Raw genomic sequence first — 24518 nt, forward strand, 5'->3', positions numbered from 1 at the left:
GAAACTAGATCAATGTGATAACCGCTTATTTAGATAAAATCGAGAAAAAATGATACAAAGGGTGATTCCATATATAAAAAAATAAATAAAAAATAAAAAAAGCTCAAGACCACCCATTTCTAGTTGATAAGGAGGAAGAAACTAGGGTTACAAGAGAGAGGCGGTCGAAAGAAAAATAAGTTTTTCTTATGTACGTGTTCGTTTTAAGATATGAATTCGAACTCGAGATTATTGATTAAATTACAATATGATTGTACACTTAATGTAAACTTAAGTCATATAGGTTACTTTTGAATTTTAGAATGACAATATTTTTAATGCAATTTATTAAGTGTGTTATATACATTATGAGCAAACTCATGGAATAGAATAATAATATTTTTAATCTTATTATTTTATTTCATGAATCTATCTCTTCAAATGGAAGTGTATTGAAGAGGATTTTGAGTGCATTGTGGTAATGATAACAATTATAAATTATGAAATAAATAATAATTCATACTCACACCTATGATCTAAAGTTCAAAAGTATTACTTGGAGTTAAAAAGAAAGGAAAGTGTAACTTTATAAACGTTTGACTTTTTGAATGAGTTTTTTTTTTCTCATCCTTTATATATATGATTATGTATATTTCTTTTAGTAATAATTTTTTTCTTAAAACAAATAGTTTTTATACAATATATTGTTTAATTAAATAAAGGAAAATGTTATTTTGTGTCATGGGGCATATATTAAGAAACTAAATTAACAAATATTTATTAAAAAAAATTCAACTTTTTAATCCATTAGATACATTCTATTTTAGTATACTAACACGTGTTTTCTTTTTTTTTTTTTACAGAAATACTAACATTGTTCTTTAGGCACATTTTTTATTGAAAATAAAAATTTTAAAACTTTATAAAAATATTCATTTTTTTTATAAAAATATTATTATAAGAGTGTTTTGACTCATGCCTTTAGGACCCCTTAGTATTTTCCATTAAATTAATACAACAAAAGGAAATAATAATACTCCCTCCGGTCCTTTATACAAGAAACAATTGACTTTTTAGATACATTGAATAATTTATGTATTTGGTCGACCAAATACATAAATTATTCAATGTATCTAAAAAGTCAATTGTCTCTTGTAAATAAGATCGGAGGGAGTAGTATGTATGACAAGTTGTTGTTATTAGAGAGAACATGAAGTAGAAGATGGATACAATGCCAACGGTGTAGTAAAGGAAAGTGCACAGTGTTAGGTTGTTTTGAGTTTTTTTGACTTTTGGTACCATTGATTGTGTGCTGCGTTGGTCCCTCCCATCCCAGCCGTAAGGAAAGGTAATTAGCTGAGAGAATGAAAGCAGACAGACCTCTCTGCAGGCCACCCTATCTGATCACCTTCTGCTACTCTCTCTCTAATACAACATCCATTATTACATTCAATTCCTTCTCATAATTAAATGTTACTACTAGTAGTAGAGAATTGAGTTTTTTAATTAAGAGTTTAATTAGATTCTATTTTCCCTCAAATCTATGGTAATATTACCTCTGTCCTTTTTTGGGGATTGAATATTATCTCTTTGTCTAAGTATAAAATTCATCTACTTTGTACTAAAGAATTTTTTTTATCTATCTACTAAATCACAAAAAACGAGTCTAATATTATTCAACTTTTGTTGGTAATTGGTGTTATTTTTTCAAATTTACCTTTTATAACAGTGTCAAATATAAATTTTTATTTTTGATGAACTTGTGTCCTTATGGCACATGTTAAGAAACCCAAAAGAAGAAATATTCTTTGAAATTGCGTGCATTCAACTCATTAAAAAGTTAAAAATTAAATATAATGCACATCTTCCAATAAACCATTTTCATATTTGCTTCATTAACTTGTGTGCCTTGAGGGCACAAGTTAACATTTCCCTTTTATAAAAACTTACTCCCTCCGGTCACTATTATAAGCAAAAATCAACTTTTTAGGTTCATTCATTAAATGATGTATTTGGTCAATAATATAGACTAAATACATCATTTAATGAATGAACCTAGAAAGTTGATTTTTCCTTATAATAGTGACCGGAGGGAGTACTTATTTTAGTTGTTTAATCAATGTTTGTGGGGCACTAGTTAGCCTTCTCATTTATAATATATAGTTCATAGTTATAAATTATAATTTACCTTTTATAATTGGAGTTATTTGATGCTTAAAAATTTATATTTAATTCATATTTTGTTAAAAAAAAAATCTAATATTCATAGGAGAGATGTTTATAATACTCTAGACATTTCTATAAAAACTCATTGAAATATTTGAAGGGTACACATGATTTAACTTAAAAAAAAAACGAGATAAAAAATGTGTACGAAAAACTTTTGCGGGACTAAAAGTCAATGGAAAATTTTAGGGAACTCAAACGAAAAGTTGAAATATTTATATGGATGATAAACATATTTAACCCTAAAATTTATATAAACAGTTTGGTCGGGCTTTGAAAAAGAAATATTTGATCCAAACGATTTTCATGAAATTACATTCAAACGCATCTAATAGTATTCAGTTTTATTCGACTTTTTATGTTTTGGATCAATTTGCGATTTTAATTTGACTAAGTTTGGATGTAAACACCCATAACTCCAACCATTCTGAAGAAAAGTCAAAGTATACAACAAAATACGCCAACCTGTAGAAGTATGAAGGCAAACCCAAATAATGTAAGAAGCATACGAACAACTAAGAAATCAAATGATTGAAAATTTCTTCTGCATGCCCGCAATGACAATAAATAGAGTACATAATACAAATTGTTGAACAAAGATTCTCATACGTAGGAACTTAATCATGAATGAGCCTCCAAAGCATAAAGGACTTGGAAGAAGGAAATGAATATCTCCAAAACAATTTAGCCCAATTCAACTAAGGAGATGAAACCTAAAAAAAATTATAATTAAGCATTATTAGCTTATAGAAGACCTAAAAAAGAAATCTACTTAGGTTGGTTTGGTGGTGTTGGTTTGGGATCCTGAAGGGTTCTCCTCATCAAAGTCTCAGGTTCGATTATCCTTGATATCAATTTCGGTGGACTAGTTTAACTTCTTCAAATAGAAAAAAGAAAAAAAGGAAAAAAAAGACTTGAAGAAAACCTTAGAATCGGCAACCAAATAATTTCCTCGAGAATTTCTCCAAGAAATATCTACAATGTAGTCACTTACTCTAGAAGGCAAAAAAAAATTAGCCTGCAAAGGAAGAAAAAAAGGAAAGAAAAAAGAAGCTTTGAAAGTTATTTATCAATAAAAGAGGAATAAATGATACATGTCCTATATTCCATTTAGAGTTGCTAAGGACAATGTTTAGGTTATTTCTAATGGTTGGCCAAATTGAGGATTAAAGATGGTAGGATAAGAGATAATTATTCTTGAAAATATAGCTTTAAACAAAGGTCATGCTAACCAGTGCCTTCAGGGTAATGATTAAGGAATCTATAAATATAAAATTTGTCTTGAAAATATAAGTTTTGATTTTTGATTAAGTAATAATTACATCACTTTTTATAAAAAAAAAGTTACTTATTTGGTTTGTTTAACCAATGCTCAAGGACATTCTTTCATTCTTCTTAAAAAAAATTAGTTTGATCCTGATAGGAAAGTATGTTCAAAGTTAACTTTAGCGTGTCATATTCATTAAGAGAAATGATATTTGTACAACCATTTTTTAACAACTTTTGTAACAATTTTTTCTCTCTCATACTCACATTATAATTTTATCTTCTCTCTCTATTACTTTGGTTTATGTGCCAATACACACTTTTCTTTGTAAAAATGTGGTTGTCCATTTGGTTGTCACATAAATTGATGTTCAAATAACACTACTCATTCATTAATTACTCTAAAAGAAGGCAAACATATACTCCTATAGAAAATAAGGGTGCAAACCTTGGGCTAAACAACTATCACAAGTTTCCCAGACTTAGTAGTGAGACACAAATATGAAAACTAAACATTAATATTTCTTAGACAATAAACTGGATTTATAATACTTTTTCCATAATTGATAAAAGGAACCCTTCCAAGAAGAAAGTTTTGGTTTTGTTTTATGAGCAATTGGAACAAGATGATCCACCTGAGGTTTTCCTTAAAAAATAGAAACAGCAAATTAAGTACAAGGAAAAGTAACCGGAGGCAAACCAAAAATTTTCAAGAGAAGCTTTCCTAAAACTTTAAAAAAGATTCATAAGATCCATCACATTGTTTTTTTTTCTCTTACATGAAAGCAACATGGGAAGGAGTTTTAATACCTTAAAATGTCCTCGACCAAACAAAACAATAGAGTTGAGAGATGATCTCCTTGTCGAGCACATATTTTACAAGATGATTCACTAAAAAGATAAATCAATCTAAATTAAGGATTACCTTAATCCAACTACAAAACAATACATTGAAACTAAAGGCTTGAAGAACTTTGATAAGAAAATTTAAATCCAAAGTGTTAAAAGAGTTTACCAACATTTAATTTGAGAGTTATACACCCTCAAAAGATTTTTAATCCAACATGTTAACCGTAACACCCCAAATTTTTAGTATTTACATTTTAAACTTTTTTGAGTTAATTATTAAATGTTTGAATGCTTATACATAATTATTTGATAGTTAGAACGGGTTAGATTATGTTTTATAAGCACAAATTGATTTACATGAATACAAAATCATTTTCTTGTCTAGTGAAATCAATCTTTATCATGTTGTACCAGAAGATCCTATTTTCAATGTAACAATTGATTTTCCCTCTTATGCCAAATCCTGATTTGTCAGTAGATGAATTTACAAGGCAAGATACTATCCTAGATGTGATTTCTTTGAGTCGACTTTGAGACATATATAAGTCTAGTTTTGTTTAGCGGTGCATATGTAATTCTAAATTTATTCTCAAAGTTGAAAGCAAATGGAGGATATGTGATGGTGAGGATATCTCGGTTTCGTATAACAAGTGGATTGCAAATGATGTTACACTTTGCCCACAAGTTGACGGAGATTTTCCTCTAGGTGACCTAAGAGTCTCAGAATGCATGCTACATGACCGCAAGGAATGAAATCTACCTTTCCTGTAGTCAATTTTTTATCATCATGTAGTTGAACATATAGTGAACACACCACTCTACCCATCAGTGACGGCAGATCGACTCATTTGAAGAAAAAAAATCATGGTGAATACTCTGTTAGTAGTGCATACCATTTTTGTGTGCAAAAATTACTTGATACATCCCATTTCAAGGTACAAGACTCTTGGAATATAATTTGGAAGCTCAAAATTCCCCCAAAGGTAAAAAAAATTATGTGGCAAATCTGTAGGAGTTGCTTACCAACTCGTGTACGTCTAAAAGATAAAGGAGTCACATGTTCTATTAGTTCTACACTGTGTAAGGTGGGTTGTGAGGATACACTTCATTCATTTTTTCAATGTCCAAGTAGCTTAAATGTTTGGAGTATGTTTCATTTCTTTTCTTCTATTTCTATTTCACTACAACAAGATATGGATAACAAGAATATTATCCTCAAAGCATTACAAGATTTATCTAAGAAAAATGCAGCTATATGTTGTTGTGTCTTGTGGAGTATCTGGAAACAAAGAAACAACAGAGTGCGGAATGAGGTAATTGATGCTGAAGTTTATGTTGTGGAGAGAGCAAAAGCTATATTAATGATTGACAAGATGCACATAGGATTTGTAATACATCTTGTGCACAACCGCGAGAAGAAGGAAATGTGAAATGATATAAGCTTCTTTCCTTCAAAAAATAGTGCAACTCCATTTTTTTGAGAAGCGTAACTCCATTTTTTTTGTTACCATAATAATAATGGTACGAAATTTACATTCAGTTAATAATAGTTAATCTCCGTCGAAAAATATGTGGGAAACACAAAGTAAGTTCTTCTATTTCAACCAAATTTTCTCCATACACTTGAGCAAGAAATTGATCGTTGTCACTTCCTTTTATTTGTAACAAATAATTTTAAATACACTTACATAATTTTCTTCCTTTTATTTTTGTTCCCCTGTACTTTTTTTATGTGTCCTTTGTGCAATTTTAATAATAGTTTTTTATTTGGATTTAATTTGTATGCTCCTAGTGCAAACCTTTTTACAAGTGAATTTAATCAAATTACTTTATGATGTCACCTTTTTAGATTAGTTATTAAAATATATCTACAAAAACTTATTTGACATGTTTTGATTGAATGTATATGTAGAAAATATATATAATCAATGCATTTAGAAATTAAACTCTTTTTATTTATCATATATTCTCTATAATGAGGTAATCATATTTTAGATACTTTGAACATTAAAAGTGAGCATCTCTCATATATGATATTTGAACATTAATTTGTTAAGTTGTAGAGTCTAACTTCTACTGTTAGACCGAACTCGTTGGATTGTAATCATTCATATATTTCAGGTATAATTCGTAAAAAGGTAAATAGAGTCCCATAAAAAGTGAAATTTGCAAAATTGCTGGTTTATTTGTTGAGATAAAAGAAATAATAAAAACTAAAACATATACTTTTCACTCACAAAAAGTAAAATATAAGCTCTATAAATTGTATACTGAGAAGTCTATAAATCTTAGTTCAATTGGCGAAAATAATCGAAGTTGTTAGGTCAGACGTCATGATCGGGGATCGAACTCAAACACGTCCACTTATGTGTGTGAGTTTTTAACTAAGGTCCACCTTAAAAAGTAAATAGCTTTTGTAGACTACATAGTCAAAGTATGTCTATACATGACATGAGGTTCTCATCATAACATCCTAACCATTCATTTTTTAAATGATAAATCAAAGGTCACAAGAGTGTTTGTACATGAGTACATAACTTTAGCAATTTGTGTAACCTAAAAGTCACCTTCTCACACGAGTGTTTGCCTAGCTCAAGAGAAAAATGGATACCGTTACAATCCTAAGTTTTTCCTGACCTAGTGTTGAGAAATTCTCGAGAATTAGAGGAGAGGATAATGAAAAAACTAGACCTAAGTATATTATTAACATAGCACTGCATTTTATTACATGTCGACTGTCCAACATTAATTGAAATTGCTGCTAGCTAGCTCTATCGAAATTGATGGCCATATTTGTGAAAGGTATATAACATGTGGTCCAATGTGATCTATATGTGCATATTTTTATTGGTTGGGCAGAGGCTTCAATCACCATAAATTCATGGAAAGCAAAAAGATTAACATTGTCATACTCAAGTTGTAGAGTTAGAAACAGAGGGAAAAATTAAGGGTATCAAATAAGGCCTTGGCAAGTCAATTGGCCTCAAGTCACATTTAAATTATGATTATATATGCACCGCAAAAAAAAAAAATGTGGTGCTCTACTGTTTTGTGTAAGCTTAATTTTGGCTCACTAAATGATCCAAATATTAAACATAATAATAAACAACTAGATTTTTGACCCGTGCTCCGCTCGGGTTTATTGTAAAGGGATTGACATACGAATAATAAAATGCAATATATAATAGGCAACGGTGAAAAAATAACACGTGATAATCCATAGTAGACAAAATAAAACACTTCATAAAATGTTTGAAATTTGAAAATATTATAAAAGAAAATTCGGCAATCCTATCAATAATTCAGGTATATATAACCAAGCTTACATGAAAATTAGGGTAGCCGGAAAAAAAGTATAAAATCGAAGGCATCAAACGTGATCATTGATATGCTCATAGTTTCTAGAACAAACGGCAGCATCAAATAAGTGTTGAAAATATTTTCTTCAACAAATAAAAAAAAGGCAAGAGGATAGGAATGAAATTGGTGCGATGCATTTTTTTAGATGGAATTTGTTAGGTTAAATAATTGCAAACCTAATAAAGCAAATGAGCGGGAAAAAATTAGGTTAAATTGCTGCAGACGTAACAAAATTAATAAATAAGGATAACTATCTTTCAAAAATATAAATAAAAAAAATAAACTATAACTATAATAATGTTCATGAAAATAATAAAAACAAACATCACACATTTTTTTTTAGGGAAATGTCTTTTATTTTTGTTATTCACCTGCACAAGTCATGTCAAGATAAATAAAATCTAGAGTAAACTGAAATATCATTTTTGTTTCCTAAAAAAAGTTCCCATGGCATGGTTTCAGTTAACGTGATATAATTCTAAGAAAAGAGAAACACAAAGTTTGAGTTAATTTCTTTTTTTGTTTGTTTTAGTTATTAGAGAAATGGACATATAAATGCAACAGAAAGCGATTGAAATTAAATTTACCAAACTAATATAAATTCATTCATGTGAAATAGAAACCAAAGGAGGAAATATATTTCATACCCAAAATAATATGCTACTAATTTATATCCGTACATGTTTTTGCATATAATTAATTATAGTAATCTATATAATAATATATTAATTTTTTATTCCTCTTTTTGTTAGTTTTCTGGCATTAAACTGCAAACAGTTGGTAAGTAACCCTTACCAAGAGTTTTTTCTCCGAGGAAATGTCACATATGATATGATAGGGTCCAAGTGCATATATATATATGTTGAGAACAGATAGAAAGAAAGAAAGAAAGAAAGGAACTGCATACCTATAGATTCCATGTTAAGGCCCTATTGATATTGAGAGGAAGGTGGTGCTGCCGCCCTCGCCTCACCCTTCTTTTTTTAGATACCAACCAACATAATCCGGACCCTATAGAGTATAGGTGAGTATAGGTGAAACCCCACATCAGCAAAATAAAATTAATATCAAGTTCATTGGGGACCCCTCTCTTTGATATTTCAATTAATAATGTGGTATATACTACTTGTCAAAAAAAAAAAAAGTGGTATATACTTTTTTTTTAGTACGTATAATAATACTATGCTATATAAAATTTGTATCAAAATTTGTATTTCTATTTGAACACATTCTTTTAAATAATTTTTTTTCATACCAAAATCATGCATTAATTAATGGTATTAAGGTTTTTTTTTTCGCATTTTAATCACATTTCATTAGTAAGTCACATTGTGATATTACTTTTCTAAAATATTATATGAATACTTAATTAACTCATATATCGTTGAACACCCGACTCAACAATTATTTTGTTGAGTTTAATTTGTGGATCAAATGAGTTAAAATTGAACTGAAAATGTCTTCTTTTTTTTAACAAAATGTGTTGAACTTAATATATATATATATATATTAGTTCAATTAGTTCAACTTTGATTCTACATCTTATTTGGTTCTTTGATGGGATATCAAGATGGTCGAAAATGGGTTGACAACTTCCTTTTGGGATGACCCTTGGGTGGGGTCAATACCTCTAAGGATTCAATTTCAGAGGTTTTTTCAGGTTTTGGATCAACGAGATTTGGTGGTTGGCAATATGAGAATGGGTTAGTGATGTTTGGGGTTGGGAGCTTAATTGGAGGAGAAATTTGTTTATGTGATAGGATCTGGTGGCCAACATTGTCACGGTTCTAAACGAGATTAGTCTCTCCTTTGTAGAGGATTCTTGATCTTCGAAGCATGACAACAACAAGTTTCACTCGCTTAATTTTGTTTACTCGGTGATCTTGAAAGCCTCCCGGTTTAAGGGAGATCGTTTTGAAGAGAATATCTAAAATTTGGCTAAGGTTTCGAAGAATTGTACGTCTTCTAAGATCATTGTCTTTTCTTGACAATTAATTCAAGATAGGATTTCTACTTAACAAAAAAATCTCAAACATTGCACATAGATAATGTACACGGAGAGGGGTATACATAATTTTGTAAGATGTGTTAGATGCTGGGTCACAAGGGGAGTTCTAAACGAGATTAGTCTCTCCTTTGTAGAGGATTCTTGATCTTCGAAGCATGACAACAACAAGTTTCACTCGCTTAATTTTGTTTACTCGGTGATCTTGAAAGCCTCCCGGTTTAAGGGAGATCGTTTTGAAGAGAATATCTAAAATTTGGCTAAGGTTTCGAAGAATTGTACGTCTTCTAAGATCATTGTCTTTTCTTGACAATTAATTCAAGATAGGATTTCTACTTAACAAAAAAATCTCAAACATTGCACATAGATAATGTACACGGAGAGGGGTATACATAATTTTGTAAGATGTGTTAATTTTGTAAGATGTGTTAGATGCTGGGTCACAAGGGGAGCTTGGGGGACCATCCACATCGATGCTAGAACAACCACACAAGCAAGAGAGACGCCACACTCTTACCCAAAACCTTAAGGCAATGAGTTAACGGATCCTCTTACTTATAAGATGTTCAACTTTTACTCTTTTATCCGATGTGAGACATATAACTCACACCTGTACACAACATTAGACACCAAATCATGTAATAAATTTTTCCACACAAGACTAGTGTTGTGTAGCACCACTAGGTATGGATGACAATAATTAAGGGTACGGGGAAACTGTTGTCTTCTCAAATATAGCTATAGCATGAGCTACATGCATGTAGCATTTGTTGTTAGGAACTTAGGATAGGACCACCTCCTCCTATATATATAGTCCTACTTTCACCCTCTCCCCCACTGTACAATATACAGTCCTAATCCCTCTCTTTAACAGCTTTATGAGGTGGCCTCCCTTCTCTTTCGGCCTTACTCAATGGTAGGGTGGGCTTATAAGTGCACACTAGCTAAGTTATGCTGATATTAATGTAAAACTTGTTAAATTTACATGTGCATGAAAATTAAACCTTTAAAATAATGAGAAAAAGTTGATTAAATCAAAATGATATCAGCCATAATAATGACAATATAGAACATGTTCTTGATCTTAATTGATTTTTTGTTCTATTCTTAATGTTTGGGTGGGGGTGGTATGTATTTTTGTGATAAACCAATGTGCTATATATTCCCACTTAATTGGTCTACTACTAGCCATGCCTTTGCTTTTTCAGGCTATCTAATAAACAAATTCTAATTCCTTTACCTAACATTGTTCTATTTAGGGTAATTTATACCACTTTGTGATAGTAATGTGCTCCGAAACATATGCAAAAGACATTTTACAAAAGAGATATTAGTTAGTTATACTCATGAATGAAAAATGCTACTGGTATAATGGTATTGGTAGTAGTACACTTATCTTCATAAGTACTAGCAAATTAAAATTATTATTATTATTAGGTTTAATTCCATTGAGGGGTCAAAATCGCACATTTTAATTTAACCTTGGAGAGGCAAAGCCATTTTTAACTTGGTTGCAAGGAATCGAACCGGTAATAGGTTGGTAAATAGGGAACACCTAAGCCATTTTTGTTGTTGTGCTTAATGTGTCTCAATTTCGCTTTGTTAATATAGATAGTTTCTTTGATATTTTAACCACACCAATATCAAGAATCTAGGTCCACCCCTAGGGCAAAGGCGTACCATTTTCCATACACTCCACCACAATGGTCCTAATAGTCTTGACCACTTGCAATGTATCCAAAGTATCCATGACATGCTCCTCCTCAATTAGAACCTTCACATTTGCCGGCCTAGGTGGTTCTCCCTCAACTGGGGGCACTACCTTAGGGTGAGATAACGGATAAAACCAGGACATGTAGTAAGGATAGCCAAGGTGACAACACCTCCAAACCTCGGTCACAATTACTGTGTTTTTTAGCATTTTAAAATTGATAATAAGAGGATAACTTTGACTCTAAAAATTCCGTGTACCATTAATTTCATTTGAGATTATTTAGAATAGATTGATAGTGTAAAATAACTTTACACTATCAATCAATTAAAATCACCCAGTTAGACACATCATCTTAAGTGTTGAAAAAAAGAAAAATCAAATAAAATATGAATAATAAATGCCATATCCCACGTAAAAGAAACTATTGATTGTGAATTCCATGTAATGCAAATATTACGTTCAATTGATTCAAACTCTGTCATGAGATTTCCAAAGGAGCCAAGAGATGCATCAATAAAGGTGAACGAGAAGAGTTTTCTTTGTCTTGCTTGATTTCAATTCACTAGTTTTAAGTCACCATATGTGTGACAGACACCATGTGTGTGACAAAATGTGTTAAAGTTAAACAAGATTTTTTTTACAGAACCTAGTATGTTGGAAGAATGTATTGATTGACATGAGCATACATACAACATATGTAAAGGCCATTCGTGTTGCACGTCATCAGGGCCGTTCCAATAAAATTGGAGGCTCGGCTCTAATATTAAAAATGACCCCTAATAAAAATAATTAATGATAATTTAAACAATTGCAAATAAACAATGAGTATTATTTTGATTTTAATTTGTTTTGTTGAATTTTTTGTTTGTTGATAGATGTGTGGGTTTGACCTAACTTGTCCATTTACTCTTTATTTTTGTCAAATAATAAGTATTTGATTTAGACCTATGTAACAAAAGAAAACATTATACTACATCCCAACAATTATACTTGTACCTTTACAAATAATTGAGGCCCCCATATATTAGAGGCTCGACTCCGTAGAGCTCCTTGCGCTTGGCAAGGAACGGCCCTGCACGTCATTACACTTATGTAGAGAATCAATCTTGTACTTTAGTTGTATCAGTGGTTGTAAAGTTGACCACATGTAAAATATTTAAATAGAAGAGTATCAATGAAATGAAATTACTTTGATATTGCCGAGATGGATGTAATGCAGATTGAAAACGGCTAAATCAAATGGCCAAATTAAAAAAATCTGGGTATAAGTAGTTATTAGAAAATATTTTATTTGATTTTTTTTCTCTTTTTAACATTTAAGATGATGTGTATAATTGAGTTATTTTAATTAGTTGATAGTGTAAAGTGGTTTTACACCGTTAGTCTCCCTAATATTTTGGACAAGATCCGTTGCCACACATGCATCGACATGCTTAATGATCTAAAATTTCCTTGCGCCAATGCAAATTGGTATAGTTGGTAAGGAGTTGTCTCATATCCCACAAAGGGTGTGAGATCAACTCCTGTTGTCAGCATTAAGACCTTTGTTGGTGGGTAACTACAAATACATCTATAAGTGTTTTTTGAATCTTGAGGTATGCTATGCCTTTGGTGAACTCCTGAGAACCAAATCGCTCTATTCCAAATAAAAAAACTTCTTCTTTCCACACCACCATAAGGAATAAAAGGGAGATCTACCACAAGTTGGGACTACAATTATTTTTTTCAATGACAAATGTTAATATATTATGATAGTATTTTTCTTCTTGCCGTTAGTCACGGAAAATAGATTGCCCACATTAAATAGAAATTTATACAAAAATAAAGAGATTCGCTCATGAATTTTATAAAATCATATGTGTATATGCAATTGAGATGAAATTTTGAATAATTTCAACCAAACATTTTAAATATAAAGACACGTAAAGAACAATTTTAATTTGTAGATGTTAACAAGTCTTTAATTTTTCTAACATACAATAAGATAATGTTTATAATCTCAAGCCTTTTCTCAATGTTAATGATGTTATTATTCTATCACTTTTGCATTGCTAATTTTTTTTTTATAAATATTTATCATATATAATATTGCCCCGCAAGTCAAAATTTTTTGGATCCGTCACTGCTTGCCGTACTTGAATATTGGACATTTAACTCTTCAACTTGAATCTTGTACAGGACAACAATCTTGTATAAGAGAAATATGAAGATAAAATGTATATAAAAAGATTTCAACCAGATTACTGGAAAAGGAACTTTATTTAGTTGCTGTTTATTATCTTACCCAATAATTCCATTTGAAATGTTTATATAACTAAATGTAAAGGCCACAGTATGGTGGAAACTTGAAAGCCATGCAAAAGGTTAAAAAAAAAAAAAAATGAAGGCCAAAACTAGCTAACTAGGTGTCTGTAGAAGCATATGTAATGAACAGTTTCAACAAAACACTCTTTTTCTTTCCACATTCATCTTTCTATCCTTCCACGAAAACCTAGCCCCACACTATATACATATTACTATACACTACACTCTGAGAAAACCGTTGGGTTTATTATCTTGCTGTTAGGTCACTTTCCAATTATAACTTTCAATTGTGTGGCCTCAACCTAGATGCTATATCTTCTAGCTATAGCTTCTTCATCTTTCATTTATTCATGTATTGTTGTGAGCATGCATGTGTTGCTTTTGTGTTTCTTTTCTTTTGTTTCTTTCCAAACTGAAAAAAATTGTATGTGTATAATAATTATGAGAGGGATGAATATCTGCCAAGCTGTAACGACTGATGGTTGTTGTATTGTATATGTCCATTTGATTTCTTTCTTGCAACTTTGCATTTAATTAGTTTTGCTTTTCAATATGTTGCATTAATCATGTGGACTATGTTCATACATATGATACATCACTTAGGTACACATCCTTTGTTTACAGCTATATCAGTCATTCCCTTGATTTGTATGATGGCACAAATGTTGTATAGGTCATTTGAAATTCTTTAAAAAAATGTGAAAAATCGAATATTTTTTGAGTTATACTGTGTTAGTATGAAATCTTTTTTTTCTTGTTGAACAAGTGTTAGTATAAAATCTTAGTTATTAGATGTGTGCAACTATAATAGGTTTACTTATTCTTTTACATCTTTTAATTATTTGACAACTTTAAATAGGTCCTGAACTGAAATAAATTCATTGGGTCTCCGAACATATAAATGTTTTTGATAAGATCCCTAATTCTTTTTTGCATTCGATCACTACTGATCTTTTAAATAATTTATAATTAGATCACATCAATATAGATCTTTAAAAAAATAAAATCCAATGACAAACCCTAATTATTTTTAGTAAATTTTGGTCCCACCTTTGAACTCTTTTTAGGAAATCCATATTAGACAACTCTTTTTATTTAGGTCCTCGAATTTTAAGAATTTGTAACGGAATCCCTTTTAGAAACCTAATAACAAACTATAATTTAAAAGTTATTGAAATTTCTTCAAAAAATAAGTTTATTGAAATATAATTGAATGTCTGTATAAAATCAAGCTTAATGTATAACGTAGGGTTTGAACTTAAAATTATAGTATAATGTAGGGTTTGAACTTAAAATGTCAACCTATTTTTCCAGGACTTTGTACCCTAATCGGAAACAATATATTTAAATATAGAATGTGTGACCCTTCTTTGGAGTCAAATAAGGACCATTTATAATTTGAAATTTGAATTTAGTTTGAATTTGCGATACATATGTTGGATAACTTGAAACTTATTTTGGATAATTAATTTGAATTGTGTTATTATGTTGGATAATATGCAACTCGTTTTTGGATTATTTAAGTTTCTGCAAAGTTTGAATAATGTGTTATTTTGGACAATTTGTCTTATCTTAGATAATGTTTATAAGATTTTTTTGGTCTATTTTATAATATTTTCAATTTTTTAATAAGGTCAAACATATATATGTAGTATTTTTAGAGCTTAAATTTAAACACGACTTTTAGTCTAGCCCAATGAAAGCATATTGGGCAAGCATAGTTCCAGCAAAAGTCTAAATATTTGCATGTCAATTAATTCAAGGGAGGCTTCCAACCCGTCATAATATCTTAAAAAGGGTGTTCTTGGCGGCAGTCCGACTTTATGTATAGTTTTCGGGGTCTCACGAATCAAAGGATCACTTGTTTTGTAGGTGTATATTTGCTAGTTTGGTGTAGGAAAATTGCTGTTGACACATTGCATAAGGCTGTGGCACACATGTAAAATACGTTTTTGCCCCCTCGGCAGTTAACTGCCGAATTATCACTACAAGAAATTTAGCATTTTGCGACACTTACTCTGCGACCCTTGTCTTCAAATTGTCGCAAAGTACACTTTTGCGACATTTATTGCGACCTTTAAGCTCAACAGCCGCAGGTTTTAAGCCTTAAGTTTTCAACGCCTTAACAATTTCACAAAAATTCTTTTTCCCCAAATATTTTTGTTACTCCCGCTCTCACAATATCATTCTCCCTCCCACAACTCCAAAACCCTAAAATCCAATTTTATTCCTCAATCTCACTTTGTCTCAATCTGAAACCTAAATATCCTTCAATCTCACTATGGCTCACCCTCAATCTCACATCCATCCTCAATCTCACTCTCAATCGTTGAAGCCTCACTCTCCCCCCTTTCTTCTTCTACGATAACGCACTTCAACTCGTAGCTCTTCTTTTTCAATTCCGATTTTCAATCAGGGTTTAATGGAACCTCGAATTGGGAATAAGTTCCGTCTTGGGAGGAAAATTGGTAGCGGATCTTTCGGAGAGATCTACTTAGGTTCGTTTTTCTTCCAATTTCTTGCATTTTTGTGAATTTTTTTTTTTGTGAATTTTAGGGTTTTTAATTTGTGTTTTTGTTGCAGGTACCAATAATCAAACTAATGAAGAAGTCGCGATTAAGCTTGTAAGTACCCAAATTTTGAAAAAGATAATGAAAAAAGTTCTTTTTTGTATTCTTTTGAATTTTTGGTGATTGTGAAAACCGAATACTTTTGTTGTTATTGAAGTTTGATGAGAAGGGGTTATAGAAATTAGTGGAATTTGCATGCTTTTAGTGATGTTGAATTGAAATAATGAATTTGAAACAAAGAGTTGTATAGGCAATATGGGATATTGAATTTCGTTGGTGTGTTTTAGTTTTCGATACTGAACTTGTTGGTTTATTTTCGCTTTCTAATTGAAGTATCGATTACAGAAGCAAGTAATTAGGTAATTAGATGATTGATTAGGTTAGTCTGGTAATCACCATAGTCTGGTAAGCTCCCAACTTAGTGAATTTGTGTATTTTGGAACTCTTTGCTTACTATAGACTTAATATTACTCACTTGGCTTAAACGGTTTTTTCTGGGTTTCTTTTCTTTGTTAGCTGGGATACCGAATGTGAAATGGTCCGGTGTCGAAGGAGAGTACAATATCCTAGTGATGGATTTACTTGGCCCTAGTCTTGAGGATTTATTCAATTTCTGTAATAGGAAATTGTCTCTCAAAACTGTTCTTATGCTTGCTGATCAAATGGTGGGTTTCCCTGTATTGCATAAGCTTGTAATTGACATTTACCACTTTTCTTATAATGTCTCAATCTGCATCTTTTTTCAGATAAATCGAGTTGAATTTGTTCATACCAAGTCATTTTTACATCGGGACATAAAGCCAGACAATTTCCTCATGGGTTTAGGGAGGCGTGCAAATCAAGTACTTGTTTAATTCTTGTTTTTTCAGCTGCTTTCTTAAAATTTATGATCATCTCCAACGCTTGTTATGTATCAATTTCATATTTGCCTCTTATGTAGGTGTACATCATTGACTTTGGTCTTGCTAAGAAATTCAGAGACAGTGCACATCAGCATATTCCCTACAGGTACTTTTATGGAATCAATGGTTTTCTGATTTTATTCAGCATGGTTGCACAGTTCAACTTCAAACTATTCCCCATCGATATATTCCCTATCATGCTTTCTTATTTTGTAAAATCTATTATCATGGAAAATTCTATATCTGGAATTTGGATGTTATGCTATCATGAATTATTTATGTGTATAGCTGATTACTACTATTTAGTAGGAGGAGAGTTTTCTTGTAATAGAAAAAGTAGAAAAATTAATATCATTGAAAGATGCAAAACTAATTTTGAGCTTTGCGCAGGGAACTTTCCTGGTTTTGCATTCCTGGCATTGATTCTATTTTCTTCACTTTGATTTGTTTATGTTTCTATAATCCTTGCATGACTTGTTACACCAGTTCGTTAAGTTATTTGTCCTTGATGATAGTTTTGTTAGCCTTGTTTGAACTAATTCAATGCTTGAATCCTTTAATATTATTTTGGTAATCACATATTATTTTTTTTAGATAATTTGGACATCCATATAATAGGTATACAATCGAATAATAAATGTTTACTTCTTTTAAATGTTAAAATGAAGCAGTGCCATTAGTATCAATTAGTTTTTCTGTTGCATGACATTTTGTAGATTTTATCTACTTTATGAGAATTTTTAACTCAATGACTAGATCAATAAAACTCTTGAATAAAAAGTTATTAAAAGGTGAATTTATGCCAATTAAATTTGGTTTCATTGGATCCCGACTCTCTCCTTCTCTCTGGGGTGTGTAATATCACTTTACCTCCTTGTTCAAAAAAATATCACTTTTACCTAGTCTTTACGATTATTTATTTAAAGATCAAGTTAGCACATAACTTATGTTGCTGTAAGTGGTCAAGGAAATATACTCTATTGTGTTTTCGGTGAGTTTGTCTTACTTGTAATCCCTTGTAGAGAGAATAAGAATCTGACGGGAACTGCTAGATATGCTAGTATGAATACTCATCTTGGAATTGGTATGCTCTCATAATCTCATTTGATCAGTTCCCTTTCTTAATAGCCATTGATTTTTACCTGAAAATGTGAGTTTTTTGCTTTAATAGAGCAAAGCCGTAGGGATGATTTAGAGTCGCTCGGATATGTTCTTATGTATTTTTTAAGAGGAAGGTAATTAGTCTATCACCTTTATTATTTGGCATTTGACATATCTTTTAATGTCATTTTGTTCTTTTGTTTTGCTAACTGCATTCTTTTCTTTGTTCACAAAATGCAGATGAATTTCACGGTTTCAATGTTAAATGCAAAGGTATTTTCATTGAGCTTCATGTATTTTATACTCCGTTCAGTATGACCTATAAAAAGTTTGTCACTCCCTCCCTCTTTCCCAATGTACGTCTCCCTTCTACAACTTCAAACCCTAAGCCCAATTTTATTCTTCAATCTCACTTTCTCTCCATCTGAAACCCAGATCTTCATCACTCTCACACTCAATCTCACTTTCCTTCAATCTCACCTGCGCTCACCCTCAATCTTACATCTCGGTTCCCTCAAAATACTCTCAATCGATGTCTCATCGTCAATCTAAGTCTCTCACTACCACCCTCGCCTGTCACCACCAAATCGTTCGTTTCACCCACGCCTATCACCCTCAATCGCAGAAATTCAATCAACTTAATTTTTCCTGGTTAATTTCTTAATTTGAGTGGTTTTTTTTGTTAGTTTTTTTATTCTTTTAATTGTGTGTAATTTCTTATTTCAGTTTCGCGATCAGTTATGTGCAATTGGGTTTCGTCGTGGGTTTCGCCGTGGTTTGCAGTTCTTCAGCTCTCCTACTTCAGTTTCTCAAGGTAAAATTTATTCATTTGAATCTTTATTATTGGTGCAGAAAGAATCAAATGAATGGGTTTGGATTGTTGGGCTCATAAGGTTTTTGTATTGTTTTAATGATGAAGATGCAATGATTCTGAACAGGATCAAAATGCAACTCAGCCTAAATGAATGTATGTTGTGCTGTTTTCTTTATTTCTTCTTGTGAACGTTTGGATACAATTTAAATTTACCTGTCATCTTTTCAGGCATGTGTCAGCCTTGCAAAGAATGTCGGAGAGATGAGTACAGTGTTGTTCGAGAGGGTGCAGCTCGAAATCTAGCTATGCTGCTTCCACTTTTCCCAAACGTGGATAAATATTTCAAGGTCAGCCTCACTATATTTGCTTCGAGGCAGTCATGGAGAAGGTTTCTGACTTGCGACTTTGCTACCATGTAAGCCATAGAACAGGCTAACAAAACATGGTCTAGGGATTATTTTTGAGAAATAGCTAATGGTTATTCCATAGTGGTTATTTTTGACAAATATATCAGAAAGTAATTATAAGTTTAATTGCGCGATAAGTTAGAATCATGACTTGCGTGACATTATTGCTTATTTTTGTTAATTGATGTGTCTTATATAATCTTTGACTTATTTTTAGGTGGAAGACTTGGAATCACCAAACAGAGCATAGCATTCTTTGGAGTCTATCTAGTTGATCAAAACAACTTCCTCGCCAAATATCGTCTACATAATTGATTAAATTTTCATGTAAGGAACTCAAGAAACCTTATTGTATCAATTGTTTGTATTTTATATGAATGTAAAATTCATATTTTAGTTTATGAATTTGTTCATATTTTTTATTATGAATTATTGTAGTTTTATATATTTTTTATTAGTAAATAGTTCTATTAAAAATTCAGGCAAAAACTGATTTTTTTTTTAAATTAACTCAACATCTGCGACCCTTGCAAACTGTCGCAATATTTTTTTTATAAATAAATTTTATGCATCTGCGACCCTTCCCCAACTGTCGCAAGTCCCTTGAAATCCATTTGAATCTCCTCATTTGCGACCCTTAGCAACTGTCGCAGTGCCTTTTGCGGCAGTTGGTGCGGCTGTTCTATGAAGGGTCGCAAAAGACACTTGCGACCCCAACATCCGTGACTGTTGGGGAAGGGTCGCAATTGTACATCTGCGACCCTTCTAACAGTCGCAATCTGCCATTTTAAAGGTCGCAAAATGCAGTTTTTCTTGTAGTGTATGAAACCGGCTGCAGTTAACTACCGAGGAAAACTTCGGCAGTTAACTACCGAGGAAAATTGAAAACTTCGGCAGTTAACTGCCGAGGAATCCTCAAACCCTTTTTTTTTTTTTTTACAAAAACCATTAATTTTTTTTATTCTTTAAACCTAAATTTTCCTTAATTAAATTTAATTCTTTAATCCTTTTAAGGAATTAAACACAATTTTTTTTATGATTTCATTCATGTGATTTTGTTGCCATAAATGAAGAAATATGAGAGATGAATAATATTCCTTTTAAGGAATTAAACACAATTTTTTTTATGATTTCATTCATGTGATTTTGTTGCCATAAATGAAGAAATATGAGAGATGAATAATATTCGGTAGTTAATGGACCTAAAATGATAATTCAATAAAAAAATGCAACAACAAAAAACGTTACAAATGATAGAATAATTATATTTGTAATTATTAGTAATTAATTATAATATTTAAGATATTTTTTTGTTGTTCACAGATTATCATATTTCAGATATTATTCATCTCTCTTTCAAATAATTATATTTGTAATTATTCTATCAATAATACCTTTTTTTTTGTACAAATAAAACCACTTTTCTATTCTTCAAAAAAAACATTTTTTTAATTAATAAAAGTGATTGAATATGTAGTAATTCTATGATCTCATATTTTTTTATTTATGACAACAAAATCATATGAATGAAATCAACAACTTTATAAAAAGAATCGTGTATTTAATGGCAACAAAATTCATATTTCTTCATTTATGGCAACAAAATCACATGAATGAAATCATGAAAAGAATTATGTTTAATTCCTTAAAAGGATTAAAGAATTAAATTTAATTAAGGAAAATTTAAGTTTAAAGAATAAAAAGAATTAATGGTTTTTGTAAAAAAAAAAAGGTTTGAGGATTCCTCGGCAGTTAACTGCCGAAGTTTTCAATTTTCCTCGGTAGTTAACTGCCGAAGTTTTCCTTGGTAGTTAACTGCAGCCGGTTTCATAATTCGGCAGTTAACTGCCGAGGGGGCAAAAACGTATTTTACATGTGTGCCACAGCCTTTTGCAATGTGTCAACAGCAATTTTCTTGGTGTAGTATCACATTTTCAAGTTGGATGAACCGAACATGATTTTACTTGGATAGATCATATCCTCCTTGATTATTTCTGTTCATCTTCTCTAAATACACGGCCTAGTGTTAATTTAACATACAACGATTTGAAAGATTCAGAGACGTGAAACTGCATTATTTTTTTGGCTAAGACGACTCGATCATAGAAGAGGTGGGTGAATGACATTATAGTGACCTCTTGGAGGTGGCTAATTACTGGGAGGTGGGGGTTTGTATGTACTATGGGTGGTTGATGAATCCTCTTCTTTGTTGCTTTTGTTAGTCTCTTGTTGGATATAGTATCCCTTATACTTCTTCCTTTGATGGATCAAGTACCATTTGTAATTTTAAAAGAAACACTATTTTTATCTTTGAGGCAAGCAAATTCATATAATCTCATCAACAATAGCTTTTTGAATATAAGTGAGAATAAAATTAAAAAAAAAAAAACTTGGGATAATCTGTGAATGTATCCACACTAACTATGCTGGGTATTTATTTGTATTAGTTTGTCTAATAGAGAACTCTATCAAAGAGTTTGACAAATGGATTTCAACGGGAATACAATCACTAATAATGCAACCAATGTTGTTTATAGTAGTAGTATACATCAAAGTATTGAATAATTTTGGTATTCACACATCTAATAATCATCTATTTTAATATTGAATAATATGATACATCAAAGTTGTTGCTTGTTGTTTTCATATGTACATGGAGGTAGGCAGGCAGCCACATTACAAATCTCATATTGAAAAATCGTGACTTTTTTAATCATTTAAAATTTTAAATCGGATACAACATTAACCGAAGTAAAATGTAAACTCGGATTAGAGTATTGCTGATAATCAATTCAAATTGCCCCTTTTTAAATGTACATTAAAAACCTTAAAAAGTTTTTTTTTTCACGTTGTTAGGTCCCCACCTTTTACATGAATACTAACCATGTAAAAAGTATGTTTTACATTAGTTGCATAACCAATTTAATTTTTTTAGAGTTTCCACATAATTGTATAACACAATTGATTGGGCAAAGACCCATTTCACCAAATATACATGATCGAATTAAAGGAGCTATACCATATACACCAAAACACTTGTTTAATTTTCGTGATTAAATCACCATCATCTAACGAAAGCAGACAAATATTCTGTGAATTATATTGGAATCCACTAATCAAAATAACCGTCAAAGAACCTAACGTTCCTTACACGTCACTTATAAAGGTCATCAACCCTTGATGAAAGGTACATTATCATTTTTAGTTAAACCCGTAGGCCTCTGAAAACATTTATTGACTTGAGCTTTAGAGTTTTTACAAGTATACCACTCTCTCACGATGTAGCAATGTTAACATTGTACTCCATCAAATTTCATCAAATTCGACCGTTGTTTTGATGTCCACTCCGGATCAACAATGAAAGACATTTTTTAAAATTGTTTTTATTCAATATAACAAATCTTATGTCCTTGTCAAGAGAAACAAGCTAAGAACATTGTGGGGGAACGTTTGTGTCACCCACCAAGAACAAACTTCTCATAAAAGGGGTTGTGTTGTGTATAGTAGATTTAATTTAATTCGTTGAAAAATGTAACATAAAGACAAAAATGAAAAAGAACAAGGGGAGGTGGGTGAAAGTTAGGATTGAGGAATAATTATTGATGTGAATAGAGTAGTCTTCTCCAACATTGATTTGCTTAGCTTAGGTGTGTGGATGATATTGAAGCATAGCATAGAGAAGGAATGCAAAAATTAGGTATATATGGTAAGTGTGACTCTGCATGATGTGGGCAGGGCAGGGTAGAACGCCGACCACCTGATGATCTAACTTTATTCCAATTTTATGCCATGAAAGCTCAATGCATGATTCACATCACCTTTGAAAATTATGCCTTCATCTTTCTCTTTCCATCAATATGGTATGTCACTTGCATGTAAAGTCTCTCAAGTATTATATAGTTGAAAATTTGACTTTATAGTTTATATAATGTGTATTTTTCTTAGTTTCTTATATATTCTCTTTATTGGAGGTAATTCTATTTGAGACGATTAAAAAGATATATGGACTTTCAATCTTCACGTTAGAAAAAACTAATATATTTTCTTGCACCTAATCTCAACTGATATAGATACGTGTATTTAATCACGTATAATGAAAAATTATAAAATCTTTAAATAAATTTCAATATCTCAAAAAAATGAAGCTATAAACAATATATATATCTCCAACCACTAAAACATGTATTATTCATCCATTCAATTCTTATGAGAAAAAACTCGTGTGAATAAAGGTTTATCTAACGAAGATTTAAATAACATTCGTTCGAATAATTTATTTTTAATTGAAATTTATTAAACATTTGAGTCAAATGCTTAGTGAAACACTCTCACTACAAAACATCATTTTTTTTATTATTTTTTTAATTTTTTTTATTCTATTCAACTTTTTGGACTTCCTTGACATATGGCATGTGAAATTGTATTAACATTTTCAACTACTAATGGAATCTTTCCAATAACCATCAATTTCAAGGTCTCTAGTTCCTTGACGCAATGTTCCTTCCAAAATTATAAACAAAGAATCAAGGGGGTCCCTCATTTAGCGGCTGGTTTCTGTAGCACCATATGCATGAATTGAATTACATGATCTTCCACGGTGCTTCCTTAATTCTATAGGGGAATTTACTATAAAGATTTTATTCTTTCATGCATGGTTTCTTGTGAATTTGATTCCATTTTCATCACTTTGTACAGTACTGTCTTTATCAAATATATTTAGATAGATATATGTATAGTGGCGTATCAAAGAACTTGGGTCAAATCAAATGGTGTAAAATATTTAGCCTCTAGTTATTACTTTTTCAACCCTCCAAATATCATGATTATGATGCCTTCCTTTTTTGAGTAACTTTATTCCTTCATGATCCCTTATGATATTCCTCAATGTGACGTATATGTGGACTATTTTTTTTCCTACAATGACACCTCCTAATGCCACCAAGGCATACCCAACAAGATTTCTAATGAAAACATAACACTGCCTTCCAACCCCCCACCCCAAACATATCCACTTTTGAAAC

The 24518-nt window shown here is 31.2% G+C and overlaps 1 protein-coding gene across 9 annotated transcripts; it reads left to right on the plus strand.

The window, feature by feature from the left end:
• Positions 1-15685: 15685 nt before the first annotated feature.
• On the plus strand, positions 15686-19898 carry LOC146897402 (casein kinase 1-like protein 2). Of its 9 annotated transcripts, none has more exons than XM_085735528.1 (12): positions 15825-16201; positions 16287-16327; positions 16790-16938; positions 17020-17115; positions 17214-17281; positions 18198-18259; positions 18347-18410; positions 18517-18549; positions 19003-19090; positions 19196-19243; positions 19319-19505; positions 19715-19898. In XM_085735528.1, the coding sequence occupies exons 3-8, from the start codon at positions 16846-16848 to the stop codon at positions 18518-18520; spliced, it is 387 nt and encodes a 128-aa protein (XP_085591654.1). In that variant the 5' UTR covers positions 15825-16201; positions 16287-16327; positions 16790-16845; the 3' UTR covers positions 18521-18549; positions 19003-19090; positions 19196-19243; positions 19319-19505; positions 19715-19898. The 9 variants fall into 9 exon arrangements, with proteins under 9 accessions (XP_085591648.1, XP_085591652.1, XP_085591651.1 ...); XM_085735529.1 differs by lacking the exon at positions 15825-16201 and adding an exon at positions 16619-16678 and having other exon boundaries at positions 16288-16327; XM_085735522.1 differs by lacking the exon at positions 16790-16938 and having other exon boundaries at positions 15686-16201.
• The last annotated feature ends 4620 nt before the right edge of the window (positions 19899-24518 follow it).

The sequence above is a fragment of the Medicago sativa genome, chromosome 8, assembly GCF_051527215.1.
Source record: "Medicago sativa cultivar Bolivia chromosome 8, Bolivia_mono, whole genome shotgun sequence".
In the NCBI taxonomy this organism is placed as follows: Eukaryota; Viridiplantae; Streptophyta; class Magnoliopsida; order Fabales; family Fabaceae; genus Medicago; species Medicago sativa.